This window comes from Castor canadensis, chromosome 12 (genome assembly GCF_047511655.1).
Source record: "Castor canadensis chromosome 12, mCasCan1.hap1v2, whole genome shotgun sequence".
Classification (NCBI taxonomy): Eukaryota; Metazoa; Chordata; class Mammalia; order Rodentia; family Castoridae; genus Castor; species Castor canadensis.
Window position 1 is genome coordinate 37,776,525 of NC_133397.1, and position 23,811 is coordinate 37,800,335.

Genomic DNA, 23,811 nt, shown 5'->3' on the forward strand with positions numbered 1-23,811 from the left:
TCTCTTCTTCTCTCAAGTCAGTACTTCTCAATAAAGCATAAGCTTCAGTATTTTTCCAGGTGAAACTTTCATTGATTAAAAAATATGGCACCTCTTTTTTAAAAATGTTCTTAATGTAAATACTGGTTCCTACTTTCCAAATAAAAGCTAAGAATTTTTATAAAATATAGCGTTAATATTTACATAAGTCTGATATGGAGGTATAAAAAGAGTATTTCAATAGGAGGTCAAGAACATTATAATTCTAGAACTACTGTAAGCTAGATAAGGAATGTAAGATAAGGTCAGTCACCGAATCCCTTATGGCTCTCAGTTCCTTCATCAAGGTAATGTGAACTTTCAACAAGGCACCTTCAAAATCTAAATTCTGAGATTCTAAGAAAAGACAGATTTAAGACAAAGCCCCTTTTCTACTAGTTCGATTAGCTTTAACTACGGAGGGAAATTGCCTAAATTATTTTATGTTACTGAGTAGTAACAATCAAGTAACTAATTCAACTCTAGATGATATGACATGGTTGAGAGAAGCAAATTTACAACAGGGTACCAAAAGTATTTTCATACCTGTATAAAGGTAAACAATACTAACATGCCCAAAGAGTTTGATGAAATGATGTAAACTTTCTGTGATTCAAAAATACTGGGTTAAAGGTTACATTTGGAGCTTTCAGAACTGGAGAATACACAAAGAGTTAATAAACTAGCATATTGTTTTCACAAAGATTTTTCTAAAAAGGATTTAGAGACTTTTATAGTCAGAAACAATTAGGGAATACTTGTTTCACTATTTCCTTTAAATCAGAAGACGGCTATATATTTAAAATAAAATTGCAATATGAAAGTCTGCTAAAAGCACTTTTTTGTTGTTTGTGCATTTTGTTTGTCACCCAATGTCACACTAACAACTCTGCATCTCATTCCAAAGCACATTATACAGCGAGATAAAACGAAAAAGACCATTTTTTGTTTCCCCAAGGGGGAGGTACTTCTGTTAAAAGCATCTTTTTATGAAACTACTCTTTCTGAATTACCAATAATGCAAACCAAAGAATTAGATACTGTACTCTAAAATTTAATATTTGTTCAGTTCTTATTCATATCCTATAGACATCCCATGTGTACAAGGGAAAAGTATGCTAAATGCTTAAACGTACTTAAGAAGCTGAAAGATTGAACATTTCTGTCCTTTCAATCAGCAGGCTGTCAGGTCATGAGCACTCATTTTGCAATAAAAGTTTTCTTGCCTTCCCTATTATTCTACCTAAGCTCAGCTAAGGAGAAATAGACAGGTACAGAAAGGAAATAGCCACATCTTTTGTTTTCATGAACTTGATTATATACAACTTTATTAAGGCTAGACTAATTTCAAATGCTAGAGTTTCTTCAAAAACCTTTGAAATTAGGATGAAAGAAATATGTATTTTTTAACTTTTAATAATTTAAAATTAAAAATCTATTACTGTTTCACTGTAACTTAACACAATTCCACTTTCTCACAGGTCTAATACTCAGGAATAAGTATGCTTTTCCAAAGAATTCAAATATAAGTGTGTATAATTACATTGCCTCTCAGACCACTTCAAACCACTCACAGGCAAATGCTAACCTTGAATGTTTTTCTCCTTCTGATGTCCAACTAGCAAAGGCCAGAAATAGTGACTTCTGAGAGGAAAACCTTCTTCCTTCAAAGCCTTCATTAGAGCTTTTGCCAAATCTGAAAGAGATGCCATAAAATACAATGAAGTTGCCTCAGCAAAATCTGTACATGTTGGGTTTTAACAAAAATAATATAATACCGGTTTTATTGGCCAGTAAAGCACAATGGAGTGTGAACTGCAATGGAGAACTGTGCATCTTGACTTCCTTTAACTTCTTACAGTAGTCTGTCAGCTTCTCTGCAGGCTGGGGGGAAAAAAATGTCACCAGGTCAACAAAATAGGCAAACACCCCACCACTTGACCTTCTGCAAATATTCTACCACCTTAGGATGAAAACTTTGATATATCTACCCAAAAATCTTGCAATACAAAAATAAAGTTTTTACAATGTTTACAACTGGTCTAATCTCATAAATTTTTTTTTTAAAGAATCTTTTTAAATAGCAGTTCTAGCATCTACAAAATAAAAATGGACAGAATACCGTATTCATAGTCACACAGTGTCGTAAAAAGAAACTACCAAAGTCATTCAGATGGCCTTCCCTTGATATAGGACATGCTAATAAAATTTGAAATGCTGTGTCTTCTAGTTTTTCAGTGACTAAAAGCAAAATGAGGTTCATTGCATCTGAAAAGAAAAAAAGACATCTTTTGTTACTAAATCAATTGTTTTATATTGTAATAAACTCTAAAGAAAAAATTTACAAATTGCAAACACTGACAGAATGTCTGCCTAAATAACAATAAAACACTTGCAAGTACTCATTACTCCTATGTACTTATAAACACATTTTTAGCTTATTTTACACTGACTTTTAAAAAGTATTATGTTCATCTATCATAATCCCCTACTGTTAGAAAATGATGTCCTTTCTCTAATAAATAGCAATTCTACAAAAACAATGTAAATAAGAACTTTAAATCTACCTGGAATATATCTTCTTTCACAGGTAATTTTTTCCAAAATTTCTGAGACATACTGAGGATATCCAGCTTTACTGAAGCTAAAGATAATTTGCAGTAAATCACGGTCCATAAGGTAAAGATCAGACTTCTCCACCTTCTCCAGCGTCTACAGATAGTTCCAGAAAGTAAAGCGAGAACTTAGGAACTAGTGCTTTTAAGTATTAAAGCCAAATAAATGAAAATACCAAGATTTAAAAAATTAGTAACAAATACCATCTAAAGGTTCAGGACTATTTTACGGAATAGGAAACATTCTATTCCAACAGTAACTGTTATATATCAACATCAATGCACCAAACTAAGATTCTTCTTTCCATAAGGAGGCATCTTCAAAAATAGGTATAAAATGCTTTTCGCGTACAACATAACACTAGTATACAGAAATGATTTTAATGTTGATTTACATGATATAGTCCTACCTGCTTCACATGGTCAATGTCACCCTTCTCAGCATATGCCATCAATAATGATAGGTAAGTGTCTGCACCAGGCTCAATTCCAGCCTCTTTCATCACTGTGAGAATATTTTCTGCATTCTCCATATCTCTATAAATTAATTTTTAAAAAATTACTATAACACCGCCAAATGTAATATAATTATCCATCTAAAATATATTTCCTATGACTATTAAAATCAATTTAATTTTTAATACTATTGTTAATTATGATGACAAAAAGGACAAATACATATTAAACTGATTGTATAATTCTAAAATAACCATAAACATCTAAAATGTTTATAGGTTAGTTCCACCTCAAAATAAGTTATATAATTACCTAGACATTAAATAATGAACCTTCAGCTGGGTGTCAGTGGCTCACACCCCGCTTCTGAGGAGGCAGAAATCAGGAGAACTGAGGTTTGAAGCCAGTCCCAGGCAAACAGTTTGCAAGACCCTATCTCAAAAATACCCAACACAAAAAAGGGCTGACAAAGCAGCCTGCCTAGCAAGCATGAGGCCCTGAGATCAAATCCTGGCCCCACCAAAAACAAATAAATAAATAAAGTACGCTCCTACACTAAGTAGTTTATAACACAAATTTTATTTACATTTGGAATAACATGTACTAAATTACCCATGAAAAATAAAAATATTTTCCAGAGCAGTTAATAAACTTTACAAATTTAGTTATTTCAGATGTAGCAAAATTTTTTTAATTGAATAATTTCAAACACAAGTTTTATGAAATAAATTTAACAAGTTATAAAAACATCAATGGTCTACCATACACACTCCAGATTTTTTTGATGATGTAGATATACATGCACTATAAATTTTTTAGAATAATTTTTTTTTTTTTTTTTTGTGGTATTAGGGTTTGAACTCAGGGTTCCATGCTTACTAGTCAGGTGCTCTACCTCTTAAGACACACCTCCAGCCCTTTTTGTTTTAGTTACATTTCAGGTAGGGTCTCACATTTTTGCCTGGGGCCCAGCCTCAAAATAGTGATCCTCCTACCTATGGCCTCCTGTGTAGCTGAGATTATAGGCATGCAACACCACAGCCAGTTCATTTTTAATGTTTTCTATAATATTATAATTTTTTTTGAGTTAACCTGTGTGTAAGAACCAAAACCTTAGGCTGAACATTACCCAGCTCTTGCATGTCCTGTAACGAGAGCACTGAACACTGCCTCTGTGACTGGAAGATCCTTGGCTTTCATAAATCCAAGAATCTTGCTGCAATAAAAGAAAAATGAAGATACTCCTTGGAATTACATACCAAAGGCACTTTTTGCATGTATAAAATGGGCCTTGTTTTAAAAACTACAAAGTAAAAATTGATCCCCTCCTCAGGAAGTATTAATAATCCTGAGGCACTCTTGTTAAAAATACTAATTTTTAAATGATTGTTGTACATTGTTTACTAACCTTTAAAAAGCACTAAGTTCAATAAGACATTTAGTTAAAAATAACATTGTACAATAGAATCCATGCATATTTCCCAAGCCTTCAATCCAAAAATGGCAATAAATTTTACATGAGCAGAGAAGTATTTGTTATTCATTTTACATGAATAATTGGGATAAAGAGACTAGTCCCAGGTTTATGCTTCAACACATTTTAAATAGCTAACAACTTTTCCCTTAGGAAATATTAATAAAATAAAAAAGTAAAGCTAGTTTTATCATCAACAGTTTTATTCCTATGCTCCAATAAAACATATTTTGATTAAAACAGCAACTTTTACTAATCTTTCCCTCTTATATGATAATTTTATATTTTGTCTAAGTCACATTATCAAATCTGCTACATTAAAATACTTCTGAAGCAATTGCCCTTGATGAAAAGCCTTTAAAATAGAGTAAATATGTTTCAGGTGTACAAAATCTGTTTGCATAAGCCTGTATTTATACAAATCCATACCTGGCACCTTCAATATCTCCTACATTACAGTAAGCAGCAATCAGCCTCTGGTATGTTACCTGTCAATGAAATGGACTCGTTAAATTTTTTTAATAGTTTTATTCTGGGTTTAAAAAAAAAAGTGGATATGATCAATCTCTCTTTATAACAGCAACTACCTACTCGATTTGGTTGAATGTTTGCTTCCTCCATTTTTGCAAGGAAATCAGTAGGTGAGAATTTACTTTCATTTTGAAGGTAGACTTTAAGTAAAGCATTGTAATGACTCACATCATACACAGTACCTACAAATGAAATTTAGATCAAATTTTTAGAAATGCATAAAAATCATATCCTGTATCTCAACTTCAATTATGTGCACCTAAATTTAACAAAAGAGTAAAATTGTCACTATAGCATTTTAGTCATCTGTATCAACACTTAAAACCATCTATACAGAAATGTTGTCACAAGAGAGCAAGCTAAGCATGAAAGACATAACTACAGAATTACTGAATAGTTATAAGCAACTGTCTATTGATATTAAAAATCTTACTTATAAAGTATAGCACTGAATCCAACCTTTTAACCATCACAAAACTTTTCATAGGGCCTTATAGAGAGCCATGAGCTAGTCAACATCTGCAACATGGCTATGCAACAAGTTACCACACAATGTCTAAAACTTTATTTCAAAATTCATCAACTAAGCTGGCAGACTGATTCAAGTGGTAAGAGTGTTTGCCTACCAAACATGAGGCCCTGAGTTCAAACCCCAATGCCAACAAAAAACAAAAACAACAAAAAATTCATCAATTCAAGCTGAGTTCTGTATTAAAGGTTTCAATTTGTCACAGAAGCTGAGGAAACTGCTGAAAGCCCAGATAGGCAGTATCTATTATGGCTTTTCATATAGACTTACTTAGAATCAGTGATCAATACAACTCTATCAGGTTTAATTTTCTCTGTCACACTGAATAGGACATAATTCTATATATGCCAAAAATGTTTCTATGAGTTTCAGTGAAAACTTTATCCCTGTCTTAACTTATTTTGTTTCATTTCATGAGACACTTACTTAAAAAGAAAATACAGATTTTTTTCAAACTCCTCTTTTTCATAGTATGAAGAAAGTCTAAGACCATCTAAACTTTAAATTAAAAAACCTCAAAGTTTAGGGATATAGTCATAAAATATCTCACCTTAAATAACTAAAAGCAATACAATGGCATCGCCTTCTGTATTTTATACCACGTTCTTATACCTTCAACAGGATCTCATCATGCTGGACCTACTGTCCATTACTTTTAATGTGTTAATATAGTCTTTGATTTCTTTGTGAAATAATTTTGTCAATTATCCTCCACTTGCATTTCTCCTAGACTTATTTTGTTCAAATTTGAAGGAATGTTCTAAACTATTACTATTTTGGGTAAAAGCCAGATTTCTTGCCTAGATCAGTGCTTTCTCTTCCACTGGTACTATTAGGTAACTTTTCCCTCCTCTGTGTATCACCTTGTGCTTATCCACAATGAAATATATCTACCACTTTTCTGTCTGCTCACAGGGTTCTAAAAATTATTTCTATAGTTATGTTAGCTTAGCATTTTATAGTTCAAGAAAAATGTGGTGTCACCTGGAAACTGTAAGATATCACTATATAGCTCTCCTGATCAAGATCACATGTATAAATTCATTAAATATGGACCTGACTAATACCAACTCAAAAATATGATTGGACTTTCTTGTTCAGAGCTCTTTATTCCTACCTTTGTCTCCAAATTAGAGCTCTAATGATCTAAGATTTTTCAATTCTAAATATTGACTTTCCTAAATAGTTATCTAAGAAATTACATTCATCCTCTTCCAAAACATTAACTGTTCTCTTAAAACTTTTCTTCAAGTTAGATTTGACTAATTGCCCTCAAGAAAGAGAACTGGGTGACTAGGTTGGACTCTTTCACTATAAACTCACCGAATCTTTGGTACTTTCAACCATGTTAATACATTTACTATTCAATGAGGTAAATTTATGAACAAGAGTCACACTGGCAATCAATCAGGCCTCTGGCAATATTAATTCAACAAGTATCGTTCAAATGTCAGTATTACTGACAAAGAAGGAAGCAAAAAAGTTACAGATTCCTCTATCCTAAAGGATGCAATATTAAGACCCTTTAGACAGGTCTCCTATGTAGAACACAGGCTAGCCTGAAACTCACTCTGTTGCCTAAACTGACCTAGAACTCATGATCCTCCTGCCTCAGCCTCCTGAAAGCTGGGATTACAGGTATGCACCACTATGCCTGACCATAAATAACTATAATGTAAGAAAAAGTGATATACACTTTAGATATTATTATTATACTGCTGTGTAAGGGCTTTTTTATATTTTAGAATACAATCATTTTTGCAAATATATCTACCATTCAACATGTTTTTTACTTACATGACTTACTGACTTACAGAATTTTTTCTGTAAGATCAAACCCAGAGCCTCATGTATGCTAGGCAAGCACTTTACCACTGAGCTACATCCCCAGACCTAAAAATAATTTCTAGTTTTTATAGTCAATTCTTTACCTTCACATACATTTTTTGCTGCTTTTATACTTACAAAAATCCAATCCTTTTTGATGCTGAAATCCAACAACATTCACTTTAAAAAAATGAACTTGTCACCAATATGCATTCTAAAGAATTCAAAGCTATGAGGTAGTCTAAATATGGCCGTAAATCCCAGATACTCTGGAGGCATAGATTCAGGATAGTGGTTCAAGGACCCCCAAAATATTTAGTGAGACCTCATCTCAACAAATAACCTGGGTATGATGGCAGACACCTGCAATTCTATCTATACAGGAGGTGTAGATAGGAGAAATGTGGGTCAACACAGACCTTAAGATCCTAAAGGAAAAAGTAACTGAAGCAAGAGGGCTGGGGGTGTGGTTCATGTGGCAGAGCACCTGCCTTACAAGTACAAAGCCCTGAGTTCAAACCCCAGTACCACCAAAAATAACTCCAAACCAACAACCGTGAAGAGTAAAGATCAGTCTATAATTTTTTCATACAGTTACAGAATAAAGACTATCCCAGACATTTTATATATTTGTAGCTAGACTTAGTTGGATCCTCTGTGGATTTTATTCTCCAACTAAAAAATCTATGGTTTCTCAAATATTTCATATATCTAGCTAATTATTGTAAACTGACTTTCTAGGATTTTACAGATAAATAATCAAATCACTTAAAAAACAGTAATTTCTAGTATTAGTTCATGTTACTACATCATACATGAGTTGATGGTTCCAAATTTTAGCATGTTAAAAAAAATCCATCTAGTCTTTAAGATTTTTTTAAAGTCAAGAATAAATATTGAATTTTATCAATGGCCTTTATATTTTTTAATTGCATTACAATTTGTATGGTTCAAAATTGAAAAAGTATACAAAAAAGACAGAGTAAAAACTGCATCCAGAGTTTACCATCCTTCTAGAAATATTTCAATAAGTCACACACATATAAGAAAAAAAAAAACCCAGTGTTTCAAAATAGTAGCATACTGTACACATTGTTCTGCATCTTAATTTTTTATTTGTATTTTAGAGAACCTTCCCTCATCAGTGTATGAAGAGATAATTTTTTTTCTTGGCTGCACTGGGGCACTATGCCACTTGAGCTACTCACCAGATTTTTTTTTTGTGTTGGGTATTTTCAAGATAGGGTCTCACTTTCAGTTTGCCCAGAGTTGGCCTCAAACTACAATCCTCCCAATCTGTCTCCCAAATAGCTAGGATGACAGCTGTGAGCCACTAATGCCCGGAAAGATTCTTTTTAAAGAGTTACACAGTGTTCTATCATAATAATTTACTTATCCAATCTCCAGTGAAAGCCACTAGGGTCAATTCCAACTTCTTGCTATTACAAACTGCAATAAGGAATATTCTGTGGCACATATGAGTACACATGTACTTAAATTCTAACAAATGGAACTGCTTGGTCAAACTGTATATACAGTTTTAACTTCAACAGAACAAATACCTTTCTATTTTGTTTTTTCTTTTTCACTTACCAAAGTGAAAAACTATTTTATTCTGCATGCCCCTAGATGTCACTGTCACTCACCAAACACAACATTATTACCAAAAAAAATGATGAATCAAGTAGCCCATCCATAATACTGGATTTTGGTATTTATGTAAAGAAATCCTTTCATATGCATAGAAAAAAATATATACACTTTGCACACACATCATGTATTCAATCTTACCCAATTTCTGAAGTTTGTCCCATATCTTATGAGCAAATTCTGTTCTCTCTGTAAGACTCAGTTCAGGCAAGAGAGAGCCACAGCTGCGTAGTAGGAGCAAGGCTTGATTACCTCCTGGGTTGCCTAGGAGAAAAGATGAATGGAGAACATGTAACAGTACCAATAATGTAAGAAACAGTTGTAGCTAAGTATCAAATTTTAAACTTAAATTTAGAAATACTTGAAAACCTGGCTTTTCGGAGATCAACAAAAATAATAACCATTAAATAAGAGTACACATAAATCTTCTGGCTCAACAAAGATAACATTGAGCAAGTCCACAAATTATCCTAATCTATAATGTTACTAAAAATTACAACTTAAATTTTTAATTAGTCTGCTTCTTAAGGCATCTAAAGGATAATACATATTATTATTAAATATTAATATATGTAATATATATTACATATATGTAATATGCATGGCTACTAAATACAACAACAGATCATTTATTTTCTAAGCAGTGTTTGCTGCAATACATAGGTTAAGCTTCTCAGAAGCTTATGAAAATGATACAAAGCAGTACAATGAAAACCCATGAATATCCAATTTGGTTTACAACCCTCTAAAAAATAAACTTCCTTTTTCCTACATGCATAATCTTTACCTACGTCACTCTTGAAAGCTGCCTTTAAGATGAAACAAAAACAAACATTGCATAATTCCATTTATATGAAATATCCAGAAAAAGAAAACCAACAGGGGCAGAAAATTATACTAATGGTGGCCTAGGACCAGAAGAGATGTAAGCAGTTCGGGATAGCAGAAAGGGGGAAGCATTTTTTTTTTTAGAGTGATGGAAATGTTCTAAAATTGATTGTAGTGATGGTTGAGCAAATGAATAAATCAGAGAAAGTTACAAAAATAATCTTTAAACACACAATTATAACTGACATTTCTTTGGTAAACCTCTTCATCAGATTTCATAGCTATGCTTCTTAATGTAACTGATACCCACAAATAGGTTTCAGAAAGCTTAATGAATCTTCTCAAACTGCATGCAAAATTATGTGTTTGCCTGTTTACCTTTTTTTGGGGGGGGGCGGGGGGAAGGGAGCAGTGAAGGACCTACAGCTTCTATCAGATTATCAAAGTTGTAAGTAACCCAAATCAATTTTAGCAGCTAACTGAATGTGAAAAGAAAATGATGATTTTCAGTCTTTCTGGAAATCCTGTCATATTTGATCATCTTAGGGAAAGCCGACACTATACAAAGGGAGGTAAGAAACTCTACTAACTTCCATGATAATTTACAACTGAAAGAAACTCTATTCTATAAACTACCAAAATTTTATTTGGTGATTTTGCTGATTTTGAAATAAACATCTAAAACAAACGTTTGCCTAGATGAGTTGGAATGGTGGTAAGATCATAATCACAGTTAATAAATTTTAAATGTCAAATGTACTCTATGATGAATTTGTCCCCAAACACTCATTTTAAAAGCTCAATTTCTAAACAAAAAATTGTGAAATACCTGTGTGACACGTGCTATCAAAGACTTTTTGCAGAAGTCCTTTCGTAATGCGGCCAGTTCTTCGGACAGACTCATCCAGTCTCATCAGAGCCCAATCAAAGTGACTGGCATTCCTTCTAGGTGAAGAGGCAGGATCCTCTTGAGGAATATTCTTTTTGTGAGCAACAATGGCATATAACCTGGTTTGGCTCAGTAGTTTTCTACAAAATCAAACACAATTAGTAATAAACCAAGTCAGTTGGTTTATCTTTTTGAGCAAACTTTAGATAAAATTTCTACTAAGTTATTAAGTACCTAAAATCACAGTGTGATAACAAAAATATTCAGAAAAATATAAACTAGTAGGAAAGGTTTTGACTTCTGCCTAAGATAAAAACACACACGTGAATTGTATGCACAATTTCCAGAGTAATTGAGAGTTATCTTTATAACCTTCAACATGAAATTATTTCAAACTAAGACAATAATATGGTGTGTTTTAAATCATCCTTAGCCAAAACAAGGTTAATGAAGGAAAATGAAATAGTTCATACTACAAAGCTCTTCTTGCTTATACAAATGACATAAAAGGCCTAAAATAAATTCAGAATTCTGAAAACTACCTTCAATGTTTTCTGAGTATAAGTTTATTATTTAAAATTTAAATAATAAATTTACTTATCTTGGAATAATAAATTCATGTTAAGTTAAAACCAAAATTATTTTCAATCTGTCTAAATAAATTTGAGCCATCTTGATTCTTACCTGCTTTGCATATGTCAAAATGCTAGTTGTATACTTCCCTGATTATTTTAAACTGTAACCATAAAAAAACTGTATTTCTGGTTTTAAATACTATTAATTTTTAAAAAGTCAGAAGGGAAATTAGGTAAGATCAAAACAGTACATATATTTATAAAGGACAAGTAATCTTTAAACCACTCAATATTTTAATAATACAGGTATTACTATGTAACCAAATATTCTAAAACATGACATCAGAAGTATTCCAGGTTGTTGGATTATAGGCTGTATCTTTTTTACAAATATCAGATTTGAAAAACAGTCTTTATGTGTAAAGCCCTGTCTCAAACCATTGAATTTAAAGGCTTTCTCTAAATTCAACTATCACTTTCACAGACATTTGTAATTCTTAGAGATGTACACATTTACTTCAAATATCTTAATTATAGCAGCCACTAAATATAACTATTATATAAGCATATAATAACTAAGTAAAATGTAAAAATACTTATTAATTCAAGAAATGCCTTCAGGTGTTTTTCTGGCATGTACATAATATTTTACCACACTCAATGGTGTTTTTAAAAGTAAGATTGCAGGGCCTGGGGGTATAGTTCCATGTGCTTAGCATGCACGAAGGCCCTGGGTTTGATCCCCAGTACCAAAAAAGGGAAAAAAAAAATTGAATGTTTATGTATGTGAACTGACATTAAAGGAAGCTATACCAGAGGTTTTACCATAAGGTGATTACAGTCTGAAATTCTACCACTATGGACTGAGACAAATTACAACCACTTGGACTGTCAATGATTCCACCTACATGAACAAATAAATTGGGGCTTGGGCCTGGCTCAAGTGAAGATCACCTGCCTACCAAGCACAAGGTCCTGAGTTCAAACCCCAGTGCCACCAAAAAATAATAATGGTAATAATAATAATAAATTGGTAAACAACAGGAAAAATTTGAGACACTGACCAATGCTAGGGATAGAACTCCAGTGCCGCTGGAGTCACATCCACAGCCCACAATGTCTTATCTTAAACCTAATAATCCACACATTGTAGATACTTGTTTAAGGTTTATTAAATGAGCTCAAGTAAATGCTCAATGAATCAAACCATGGAAGATATTTATTCTTTACTTCCCAAAGGTTTTCAGGGCCATTTATTTGTTACGGTGTCTGCTGTCACTAAGCTATTCCTTTGTTAGTTTCAGGCAAAAAGAGCAACAGTGTTTTAAGTCACCCAAAACAATGCGGAAAGTTCAGGTGAATGTGCAATATGGTGCAACAACTAAAGCTGATTAGTTTAGAAGTTTCAGAATGGTAGTGATGCACACTTGTCGGTTCTGTATATTTTTTTCTTTTTTGTCTTTTTTTTTTTTTTGCCGTACTGGGGCTTGAACTCAGAGCCTCCACCTTGAGCTACTCCACCAGACTTCTTTTTTGTGATGGGTTTTTTTCAAAATATGGTCTCACAGACCATTTGCCCAAGTTATCTTCTAACCATGATCCTCCTGATCTTCACCTCCTAAGTAGCTAGGATTACAGACGTGAGCCACCAGCACTCCATGCCAGTTCTGTATAAATCAACATATACATTCTGAACCTTCTCAAGCTAATTTTTTTTAACAAGTCTTTAATTGAACCAAGTCTCCTTCACATAAGCTTTAATTAGTTAAGTAGAAACATGAATCTACTATAAAATAAATTGAGGTTCGAGAAGGATTACATATTTAACCAAAGGATTCTCCAGTGCATTGTCCATTACTTAATACAGTCAGAATTTCCATTTTATTTATATTTGCAGTGCTGGGGATCAAACCCAGGACCTTGTACAAGGTTAGGCAAACACTCTACAACAGAGCAAAATCCCAACCAGATTTTAAATGTGCCTTGAGGGAAACAAGAACTTCACAGCCCCAAGAAATGGGTGTGTTGTGACAGAAAGAAAAAAACAAGTCCCTGGTTTAATCACGGTGGATCTAAATACAGTAGAAGCCTAAATATCAGGCTTCCACAGCTAGAGCACATGGCCTCCACATGGCCTCCAAATTCTAATGATCAAAACTGGTGCAACCACATAAGAGAAAATTATTTTATCAGCTCCTTCCAACTATCAGTTACAATGACTCCTTCACAATTTTGAATTAAACACCTCAGATTATCTCCTGAGACTCTGGCACCACCGATATTCAGACTACCCACAAATTTCCTCTGGCAAAATCTGGCATGTCAAAGAGCTATCTTTTTGATTTTTTACAAAAAACAATGGAAGTGTGTCTGTAGTTCAAAGAACAAAAAAGTATCAGGTCTAAATTATTATAAGCATACTTTCACAGACTTTTAATCCTGAACCATTTAAAAAAGACTTAAGACTGAAATATTTTAGAGCATCTTCAGGCTTATAGAAAAGTTGTACACCAAGTACAGTTTCCACACTTGCTTTCCTCTCCAGTTGCCCCTATTAACTTCCTTAATTAGCATTTTACATTTGTCACAAATGCTGAAGACTGATAACTAAGGTTCATAGTTTTCATTAGGGTTCACTATGTGTATAACTACCCACAGAGTGACAAATACATGACAGTGCCATACAGAATGATACTACTGCCCTAAAAATGCCCTGGTTCCACCTAGTCATCCCTTTGGACTTCCTTCTGAATTCTTGGTAAGCACTATCTTTTTCACATGTCCCTATAGTTTTGCCTTTTCCAGAATATAATATAGCTGTACCACGAAGAATGCAGCCTTTTTAGATTGGCTTCTTTCATGTAGCCATATATATATTTAATGTTCCGTTATGTCTTTTTATGGTATGACAGTTCATTTATTTTTATTGCTGCATAGTATTCCATTGTATGTATACACTTTATCCACTCACCTACTGAAGGATATCTTGGTTGCTTCCAATTTTTGGAAACTATGAATAAAGCTGCTATAAACATTTGTATACAGGTTTTTGTGGGGATGTGAATTTTTAACTCACTTGAGTAAATACCTAAGAGTAAGCCTACCTTTAGTTTTGTTACTACCAGCAATGAATGAGAGCTCTTGTTTCCCTATAACTTTGCTGGCATTTGGTGTTTCTGGTGTTTTGCATTTTAATCATCCTAATACATGCGGTATCTCACTGTTTTAACTTACAGTTCACTGAAGTCGCATGGTGTTGAGTGTCTTTTCATATGCTTATGTGCCAGTGATATCTTCCTTGGTGAGGCTTATGTTCAGATTTTCTGCCCATTTTTTATTCGGGTCATAAAATTTCTTGTTGTTGAATTTTAAGAGTTATTTGTGTTTTATAATCTCAGTATTTATTTATTCAAGTAAATTTCTTACTAAAGCGTAAACATTTCTTTTTAACTTTGTGCACCTAGCTAATCATGTGTGCTCTTAAAACTCTTCTCTAGTTTTTCTCTTCTTCACTAGTATTATGAGTCAGTTTAATGTCACTTTGGGACTGAGGTTACAGAAGGGGGATATGGATATAGGAGAGAAGAGATTTTTGTTAATAGCTAGTGTTTATTATGTGCTTAATACATGAAAGATACTAGAAAATTATGGCTATAACCCCCATTTTACAGATTAAAAACTGAAGCAACTTCCCCAAAGTCAGAGTCAAAGCTAGTTAATGATAGGATGACAGGATGAAGATTTGTAGTTGGGCATTCTCATTACAAAATGAGCCCAAAATGTCAGAAAGGCATCAGGGAAACTCAGCTGGCTACAATGGAGGATTCATACTAGAAAGTGATAAAAACAAAACCCACACAGGGAGAATGGGACTAGATAATGGAAGACCTCCAAAGGCAGATAAGTTAGGAATTTGGAACTTATGACATGCATGGAAAATGTAAGACTTATTTACATCTAGCTGCTCTCTCAGCTTGTTTTGTTGGATAACGGGATTCATTTCTTAATAGTCTTACCAATACCTAATTTGACTATTCCACTTGAGTTTTCTTTAGCCTATTAGTATGGTAAATTACAGGAACTGATTTTTCAAATGTTAAACAAGACTTTATACCTGACCACTTGGTCCCAATGTATAATTCTTTTATATACGGCTAGATTCACTTGAGTTTTAACATGTCAAAAATTCAAAATGATGCCTCTTCCCAAATGTTGGTACTCCTTTCAAATCTCTCCATTGGTTACCTATTCTACCATACTCTACTGTGCTCTTATGCTCAAAAATCTTAGGATAATTACTTTATTGCTCAATCTCTCTCTCAACCCGTTTGTTGAACCTCTAGACATCTTTCTTTCTGAGGCTCTTGTTGAAACACATGGATTCTTGGAACAAGCTCATTAGTTTCTCAGGCTTTAGCTTCTCTTCACACAACTGTTAGGTCAATCATCCTCAAAACCATCTTTCTTCATTTCAATTCCTCTTTAAGATCCTATAGTTGTTTCTTACGTTTATCAAAATGAACAGAAATTCTTTCATTTATTAATTCAAAAGTATTTATTGACCAACTTTCTTATGTACAAGGCAATGTTACTCGAGCTAGTGAGCAAACTGACAAACTTTGGTAAGTATTATGAAGAAAATTAAGCAGGGAACATAATTAAAGAGTAACAGCAAGGTTCTACTTTAGATAAAAGTAGAAAGGAACCAGCCATTCAGATAGCAGGGTGTGAGTATTCCAGACAGGGGCAGAGCAGTCAATAGGCCAAATGAGTGAGAAACAGGTGGAATTGAGATGAGGCTGGAAGGAAAAGACTGGGTCAGAGCATGGATTTTTGAAGGTAAGCAGTTGAAATTTTATTGTAGGTACAGATTTTGTTCCAAGGACAGAATTGTATCTGATTCTATAAGAAGTTTATAAACAGGAGTTGTGGCATGATCTACTGTTTTGAAGAGAACTATTTAGCTGCTGGGTGAAGTCAGTGAGATTAAAACAGATTCCATTTAGGAAGGAAGCTACTGAAGCTTACACCACAGTGGACAGTAGAGAGAGGAAAAAACCCACAGATTACCAAGGTCCCCACCTGACTTAACCACAAATTTCAGGCAACAAGCCTCACCAATACAGTTTGTTAATTCTTATCCCATATAACAAAGAAAATTTTAGGTAAAATGCCCTAGAGGCTTACTTAACCCTTTGCATCACTATTACGAACGCTTGATAAGCAAAATCTTACAAACAGGAGGCTCCGTGGCATGGTGGAAGTGCACTGAGCTTTAAGAGCAAAGGCTTGAGTCCCACACACTGGAAGTTCAAGCTCTGCCATTTACAAGACATGTGACTTTGGCCAGATTCCTGCTACTTTCTCCACTGTGGTTTGAATGAGTGCTGTCCCCACCAAAACCAATGCTGGAATTTAATTGCCATTTCCAATAGTATGAAGAAGAAGAGGGGCCTTTAAGAGGTCTTTCAAATGTGGGTTTAATGCCTTTTAAAAAATGGTTTGCATTAGACTTTTCTTAGTGTAAAAAAAAGTTTGCAGATTTACTTGCTCTTCTGCTTCCCACCCTGGGATGATGCAAAAAAGAAGGTTCTCACCAGAAGACAGCCCTTCTAGGCTTCCAAAACTGTGAGAAATAACATTCTGTTCATTATATATTACCCATTCTCAGGCATTTTATTATAGTAGCACAAGATACTCCCTAAGCCTGAAATTTAGGGAATAACAGAATTTATTCCACAAAAATATTATTTGTGAAGATCAACTAAGATGATGCAGTGCTTCTCAAATAGAGAGCTAGGCAAGATGATTTCAGACAACATTTAGACAAAGGTTTCCCATTTCAGTAGGTTTATTTACTTAAAAAAAAACCTACATCAAAATCTTTATTTTACTAACATTTTTGCTCAAGATAAATTACATTATAAAAATGTCAACTTAAACCTAGAACCAATGTAAAGAAAAATATTAAATAATAATTTGGGAAGTACTCAGATTTTTGGAGAAAATGCCTAGAGTTTGGGCAACACTGAGAAAGTATGCATAAAAGATAAATATTAACTACATATTGACTAAGGCTTTTTCTTCTTTTTTAAAATGAATTAGAAATCACAAGACTTATTTTAAAAGGCCTGTTCAAACTATTTAATAGCCCTATGACTCTGGGAAAGGTAACAGTTCTTTCTAAGCATGCGATTCTTCATTTGAATAAAAATATCTATCTTAGGTCTGGAGGGATAGTGGTGGAGTCATTGCCTAGTATGAGTGAGGCCCTGGGTTTGATCCCCAGTTCTACCAAAAAAAAAAAAAAAAGGTTATCTTGTGAAGATTACACGGAGGGGTAGGAAAACAACAAAAAAAGACTCACAACAAAGCAGTGCTCAATAAATAATTGCTCTTATCATGGAAGGTGCTCAATAAATTTTTTATCTTTTTAAAATATCTTTTGTAAAGCTAAGTCACAATGAACGTTCTCTCTGAAATGTTAGAATAAGATCTTAATTCTCCAAAAAGTCTTGCCAAATTCAAGTTTCTCCAGTTTTATGCTTTATGGCAAGTTACAGAATTTTAGACAAGAAAAACCACTAGCAGCCTACACTTGAGAACGGTCTCTGGGCCAAAAATACCAACTCCTCCTACTTATCATAGCCATACGTACCCTCTATATAGGGCTCTACCAGCACAAAGGGATGTTTCCTCTGTCTCTTTTATGACAGAAAGGCTGGAGAGTCAACCAGGTTTGGACCTATCATGTGATATGAAGCAAGATATTTTTTAGGATCTATAGATCTTATCCAGATTGTACATTCTGAGATCTTATCATGGGCTACTTGTGATAGCCTTTAATTCCTAAATTTATATCATGTATTGCCTTTTAAGAAATGTTTTTATATCCAAAAGTAATCCCTTCAGCATTTAAAACACAACATTTTAAAACACTTCAATACTAGGAATCATAGCATCTGCAATTGAATTCCAACTTGAGATCCTGGCTAAATTACTTTACTAAGTTTTAGTTTCCCAATTTGTGGTATCAATCTACAAAAGATGAGATGTATGGTATGGTGCATACATAGGAGCACATTTAGAAAATGTTAAAGATCTATACTAAATGTACCATTGCTTACCCTTATCTCCCAAACCTATGCTTCCTAATTCTGCTAATATCCTTGTAATCTCCAGTTCTCCCTCTTAAGAAGGAAAGGATCTTTTCAGTTCTACATCACTAGTTGAGGCCCTACGACGACTAATACGCAGTAGTAACACCATTCCTAACTGTCCATTCCCAATCACTATCTCTTCTATAGCCTACACAAACTTTCTGAAGATTTGTATTTCTCAAAATCCTCTCATGTGTTCCAACCATCAAACAATCAAAATTCTAAGCAACCTTAGTAGATTCAAGGAATCAACTGGCTTTTGCCATGCTCCAAGGATAAAAGGACAGCCTCTGTCCAATTGTTTTCATGAGCTTTGCTGCTCTTGGAACACTTTGAATATCCATTGCCATGTGTCCTCTAAAACTCAATGGCCCCCTACCAAGAAACTATTGTGACAGCTCCACTCTCTAAAATACCACTATTATACCATGGTTTTATGGACAGCAACATATAGTAGGTATGAATGTGCCTTACACAGTCTTCTATAACTCATAAACTTAAACACACACAGGCAGAGTCACAGAATCTTAACAGTCCTTGCAAGCCCAAAGGACTCAGTTGAGAAGATTTTTCTAAAATGAGAGGTAAACAAGGAAGTTTTCTTTTTTCCAACTTTATATGTCATACCCTTCTATTATAGGAATATGTGATTTGTACCTTTGGTCAATCATCAGTCTAGATCCATTCCCAAACAGATTTACCTCAAATCTTATGAAGCACACAAGTATTATTCTAAAATCTCTCACAAGAAATATATAAGCAGCTTCTGATCCAGAAGTGTGAGAAAAATGTAAGGAAGCCCCCCTCACCCTCCTCAGAAAGAATGGCGTGAGAAAAAAGAGAAAAGTACTAAAATGGGGAAAATGAAGAGCAAGACCAAAGAACACACTTTGGTGCTTCACTTTTGAAAACAGATTAACAAATGCTAATAATTTCATTCAATAATTCTCATTGGTACTTCTCAAACAGGACATTCCTCAAGATCAAGGTAAATTTGCAGAATCATACTGCAGTACATGAGTGGCTTAAGAATCCCTTAATCTTTGTATCTCATAATATTCCTTTGTCAATAACTAAGATAGTCATTGATTTATTCAGCAAACATTTGACACCTACTACATGCCACAAAGTTAGACATCAGGGAGGAAAAAAGAGTAAGACAAAATTCCTGACAGCCAGGTCTGGAATGTTGATTACACATGTAATATATTGGATTAATGGGTTTTATTGATACAGGATCTAAGAGGATTCACAGAAAAGAGCAGTCAAATAGAAGCAGCAGTCTCAAAAAGGGGAAAGAGATGTATCCCTAGAGCGAACATTACATTCAAAGGCAAAGAGATGCACTCATCAGAGCCTTCCCAATTCACAGACAGCAGCACTTGTATTACCTGGAGGCTTATTAGACATGTAGAATCTCATCATCCCCTCACCACACCTACAAAATCAGAATCTACATTTTAACAAGATTCCCAGGGAATTACAGTTTGAGAATCCCTGTCATAGAAGTCATCATAGTAATCTGTTATGGCGAGAACACAGGATGCCATAGAAAGAAACTGAGAGGTGAGGCTAGGAGGTATCTCCAGCTTCCAAAATATCTATGCTAGTGTCTGGACCTAGAAACAGTGAAGCCACCACAGTGCTTAACTGTAAATAAGAAAATGACAAGATCCGGGTACCAGGAACACTAGGGAATGATACAAGGGCTGGAGGAAAGGACGATCCATTCCAGATGAAGTAGATGTCATAGGATTTAATCATTTGTGCAATCAATCAATAAAGGGGGACAGTGAGACAGGAATGAAAAATTAAGCATAAAGATGTCTAGGTTATTTCTGGGAAACAGATAGAAACAGCAACATTCACAACACAGAACACAGGAACAACAAATTTGGGAGAAAATTTGAGTCCAACTTGAGATGTGTTGAGTTTGAAATACTTATAGTTCAACCGGGCAGAGGCATCTACTAGACAGTCGACATTCAGGAGAAATAACACTGTCATCAGAAAGACAAGTAGGGGATAAAGTCCTGAAAATGAAAGAGGTCACCCCCAAAAAGAAAAAAAAAGTGAGAAAATATAAAAGGACCAAGGACAAAATCCCCAAGGACATGAACATTTAATACATGATCATAGAGGAAAAAAATGTAACAAAGTAAGTGAGAAAATCCTAAGAAGAGAATCAGGAGCCTTATTTTCAATGGGAAAAGAGTCAGAGGTGAGAATAATATGTCAGAGGTTAAGGCCTAAAAAGTGGATTGGATAATGCTCAGATTTTTCCTTTGCAAAACTTAAAATTCACAGAAACATAAATGACTAGTAAGGATATATAGTATATCAACAGCTCTCTTTCTGAGTAACAGAATTAAAGGTGAATTTTAGTTTACCGTTTCACCTCCTGTATTTTGTAATTGTTTCTCAAGTCACCTGACTTGAGAAATTTTAAATTTTAAAAATATGCAAAAAAGTTAATACAAAAGACAATGATATCCTCTACCAGGAGTATGACTGCAATGGGAAGAATGAATGAAAAGCGAGGAAACAAAGAAGACTGGGGAGTATAGACAGGGAAATGACCAGGAAGTTTCCACATTAAATATAGAGTCCTGGGAAAGGTTTTGTTTTTCAGGTAGGAAAAATCTGGGCATGCTCACAGGTTGTAGGAGAGAAGATTTTGTATAAAAAGAGAACAAATACTTCTTTATTGCCTGCTATGATCTGAGCACACACAAGTGAACAAGACAAAATTCTGCTCTGAAACAGCTTACTTTCCACTAAGGAAACAGAATAAGTTAATAATATCAGGCAAGAGAAATGTGAATAAAACTTAAATAAGTAATGTCATTTTTTATTTTTTAGATATGTTGAGGTAAGGATTCTCTGAAGAGACATTTGAGTCCTGAATGACAAGAAACCAGCTTTATAAAGACCAAGGGAAAGGCCTGGTTACCTCTACTTTATAGATAATGAAACTGAGGTTTAGACAGGACCGGTAAGAGATTATGCAGCAAGGAAATGAAATCCAGTTCTGATGATGACTCAGACTAATACCCTGTTCACTCTATTCAGCCTTCCACAACTGCAACAGTGAAGATGAAAGATAACATTGACCATTCTCTGGCCTAGAGGAAAAATTGGTATGACTTTCTCAAAAGAAAGTCTGCAAATCCAGAGATACAGTTCTGTAAAAAAAGAGGCTTTTTTTTAATATGATTTTTATGATTTCTGAAGGCTAACTGTTCAGGCCTCATACAAACATAGGCAGGCTCCAAGTTACAAGTAGGCTACATTCTAAAGATTTATAGCTAAGTTAAGAAACTCTAAAATGTTTTCTTCATATGATTTTATGCAGAGATTACATTTCCAGGCTGATCCATATAATCTTAGCTATCACTGTTATAATAAGTAATAACACTCTTACTATGTCAGTGCTTTATATAGGTAATACTCCCAACAGAATCACTGCTCCAATCTTTTTTTTTTGGGTGGGACTGGGATTTGAACTCAGGGCTTTGCACTTGTAAAGCAGGTGCTCTATTGCTTGAGTCACATCTCCAGTCCATTTTGCTCTGACTACTTTGGAGATGAGGTCTTGCAAACTATTTGCCCCTGCTGGCTTCAAACCTCAGTCCTCCCAATCTCAGCCTCCCGAGAAGCTCTAAGATTACAGATGTGAGCCACTGGCACCGAGCTTCAGTGCTCCAATCTTATAGCTAAAGACCATGAGGCCTGGAGATGTCCAATGATTTGTTCAATGACATAATGCAAATAAAATGAGAAGCCTGGCTGGGTGCTGGTGACCCATGCCTGTAATTCCAACTACTCAGGAGGCAGAAATCAGGAGGATCACAGTTCCAAGCCAGTCCAGGCAAATAGTTCATGAGACCCTACCTCAAAAAAAAAAAAAAAAAAAAAAGCCCCAGTACCACAACAACATAAAAATGATGAGAAGCCTGAAATTCAGCTCCCCGCTATTCCAGATCATTAGCGCTTAGTCTTTATGCCAGACCCCAAATAACCTTTATGAGCTTTGTAATCTCTCCAAGCCAAAACCCAAGTACTCATCTCCCCTTTTCTGGTGATTAGAATACTACTCTAATTAACATCCTCAACCTTCCTAATCCTCTTCTCCCAAGTCTATACTAGATCTACCTCCCTGTAACCTCAATCCATGAGGAGCAGTCACTCACTCATTTGACATCCACTGAGATTTTCACAGTGCCTAGCATGAGTTCACTTATTCATTCAATAACAGATCCTACTCCTACTGTGTCAATTCCCAACCCACAGGACACTTTCATAAATACTGAGAGAAAAGTCCATGCAAGAAAACGCACGCAAAATCCCAAACTTATCGATCATAAGTCATATATCTAGCTCTAAACTATTCCTGGCTCAAACAAAACTCCTAACCCTACACACACCCCACCCCACCCCCAATCCCACGAGGGACAGCACCCAAGTTGGTCAATTCTTACGAGAGGAATACCACCGACCCCCGCAGTAGTCTTCAAAGACCTCCACTCCCGCTGCACTGGCAGTCTGCAAGTGGGCAGACTTGCAGTCTGCACTTGGACAGTCCCAAGGTGGCGAGTTCAGAAGTCAAGCCGGAAACCATGCCTGTGGCCATGACCTTCTCAAAGCGCGCAACCCTGTTACCCAAAAAACCCTGGCGCAGAGCGCGGTCCACTAGCACCGGGAAAATAGGTCCAAGGGCGGCGAGGAACGCAGAGAAATACAGAGCGGGACCTGACCCCGGCCAACGCAGACCACCCCACCGCAGCCTGGCAGGACGAAGGCCTGGGCACTCACCTCGTAGCCCGCCAGGCGCGAGCGGCCGGCAAACTGGGAACAGAAGGCGACCGGGCTGGGCCACCCGCAAGAAGACGCAGGGACAGCGGAAGGCGCGAGGACGCCCCGGCACTCAGGAGCCAGCGAGCCGGTCTTAGCAGGGCTGCCATGGCTCGGCGGTCCCCACAGAGGCATGCGTTCCGCCAGAAGGACAGGCGAAGCACATGACGGCAGGGTCACCCGGCGCGGGAGAGACCAAAGATTGGGCGCGCCCAACGTGGGAGGAAGCAAGGATTGATTTAGGTTGAAAGCTGGAAAAGCCAATTTCTCTGACGCCATTGAGAGTCTCATTCTGTAACTGGTTAAACTATATTTTTAAATTTATTACCTAAGGGGTTTTCTTTCCGTCTTAACATCCTTCATCTCAGAAGGTTCAGTCACTCCCCCCCTGCGTCTACAGTTGGT

At 35.3% G+C, this 23,811-nt stretch overlaps 1 protein-coding gene across 1 annotated transcript in view; it reads right to left on the reverse strand.

Moving 5' to 3' along the window:
- Positions 1-23,574, reverse strand: part of Lrpprc (leucine rich pentatricopeptide repeat containing) — a 99,123-nt gene extending 75,549 nt beyond the window's left edge. The window contains exons 1-11 of the mRNA XM_020185683.2: positions 23,368-23,574; positions 10,758-10,957; positions 9,242-9,364; positions 5,155-5,276; positions 4,993-5,051; positions 4,219-4,305; positions 3,044-3,170; positions 2,586-2,730; positions 2,141-2,286; positions 1,797-1,902; positions 1,607-1,714 (exon numbers count right to left, since the gene is read on the reverse strand). Coding sequence (XP_020041272.1) covers positions 1,607-1,714; positions 1,797-1,902; positions 2,141-2,286; positions 2,586-2,730; positions 3,044-3,170; positions 4,219-4,305; positions 4,993-5,051; positions 5,155-5,276; positions 9,242-9,364; positions 10,758-10,957; positions 23,368-23,516 — 1,372 coding nt within the window. The 5' untranslated portion in view covers positions 23,517-23,574. The remainder of the gene's footprint in view (positions 1-1,606; positions 1,715-1,796; positions 1,903-2,140; positions 2,287-2,585; positions 2,731-3,043; positions 3,171-4,218; positions 4,306-4,992; positions 5,052-5,154; positions 5,277-9,241; positions 9,365-10,757; positions 10,958-23,367) is intronic.
- Between the last annotated feature and the right edge of the window lie 237 nt (positions 23,575-23,811).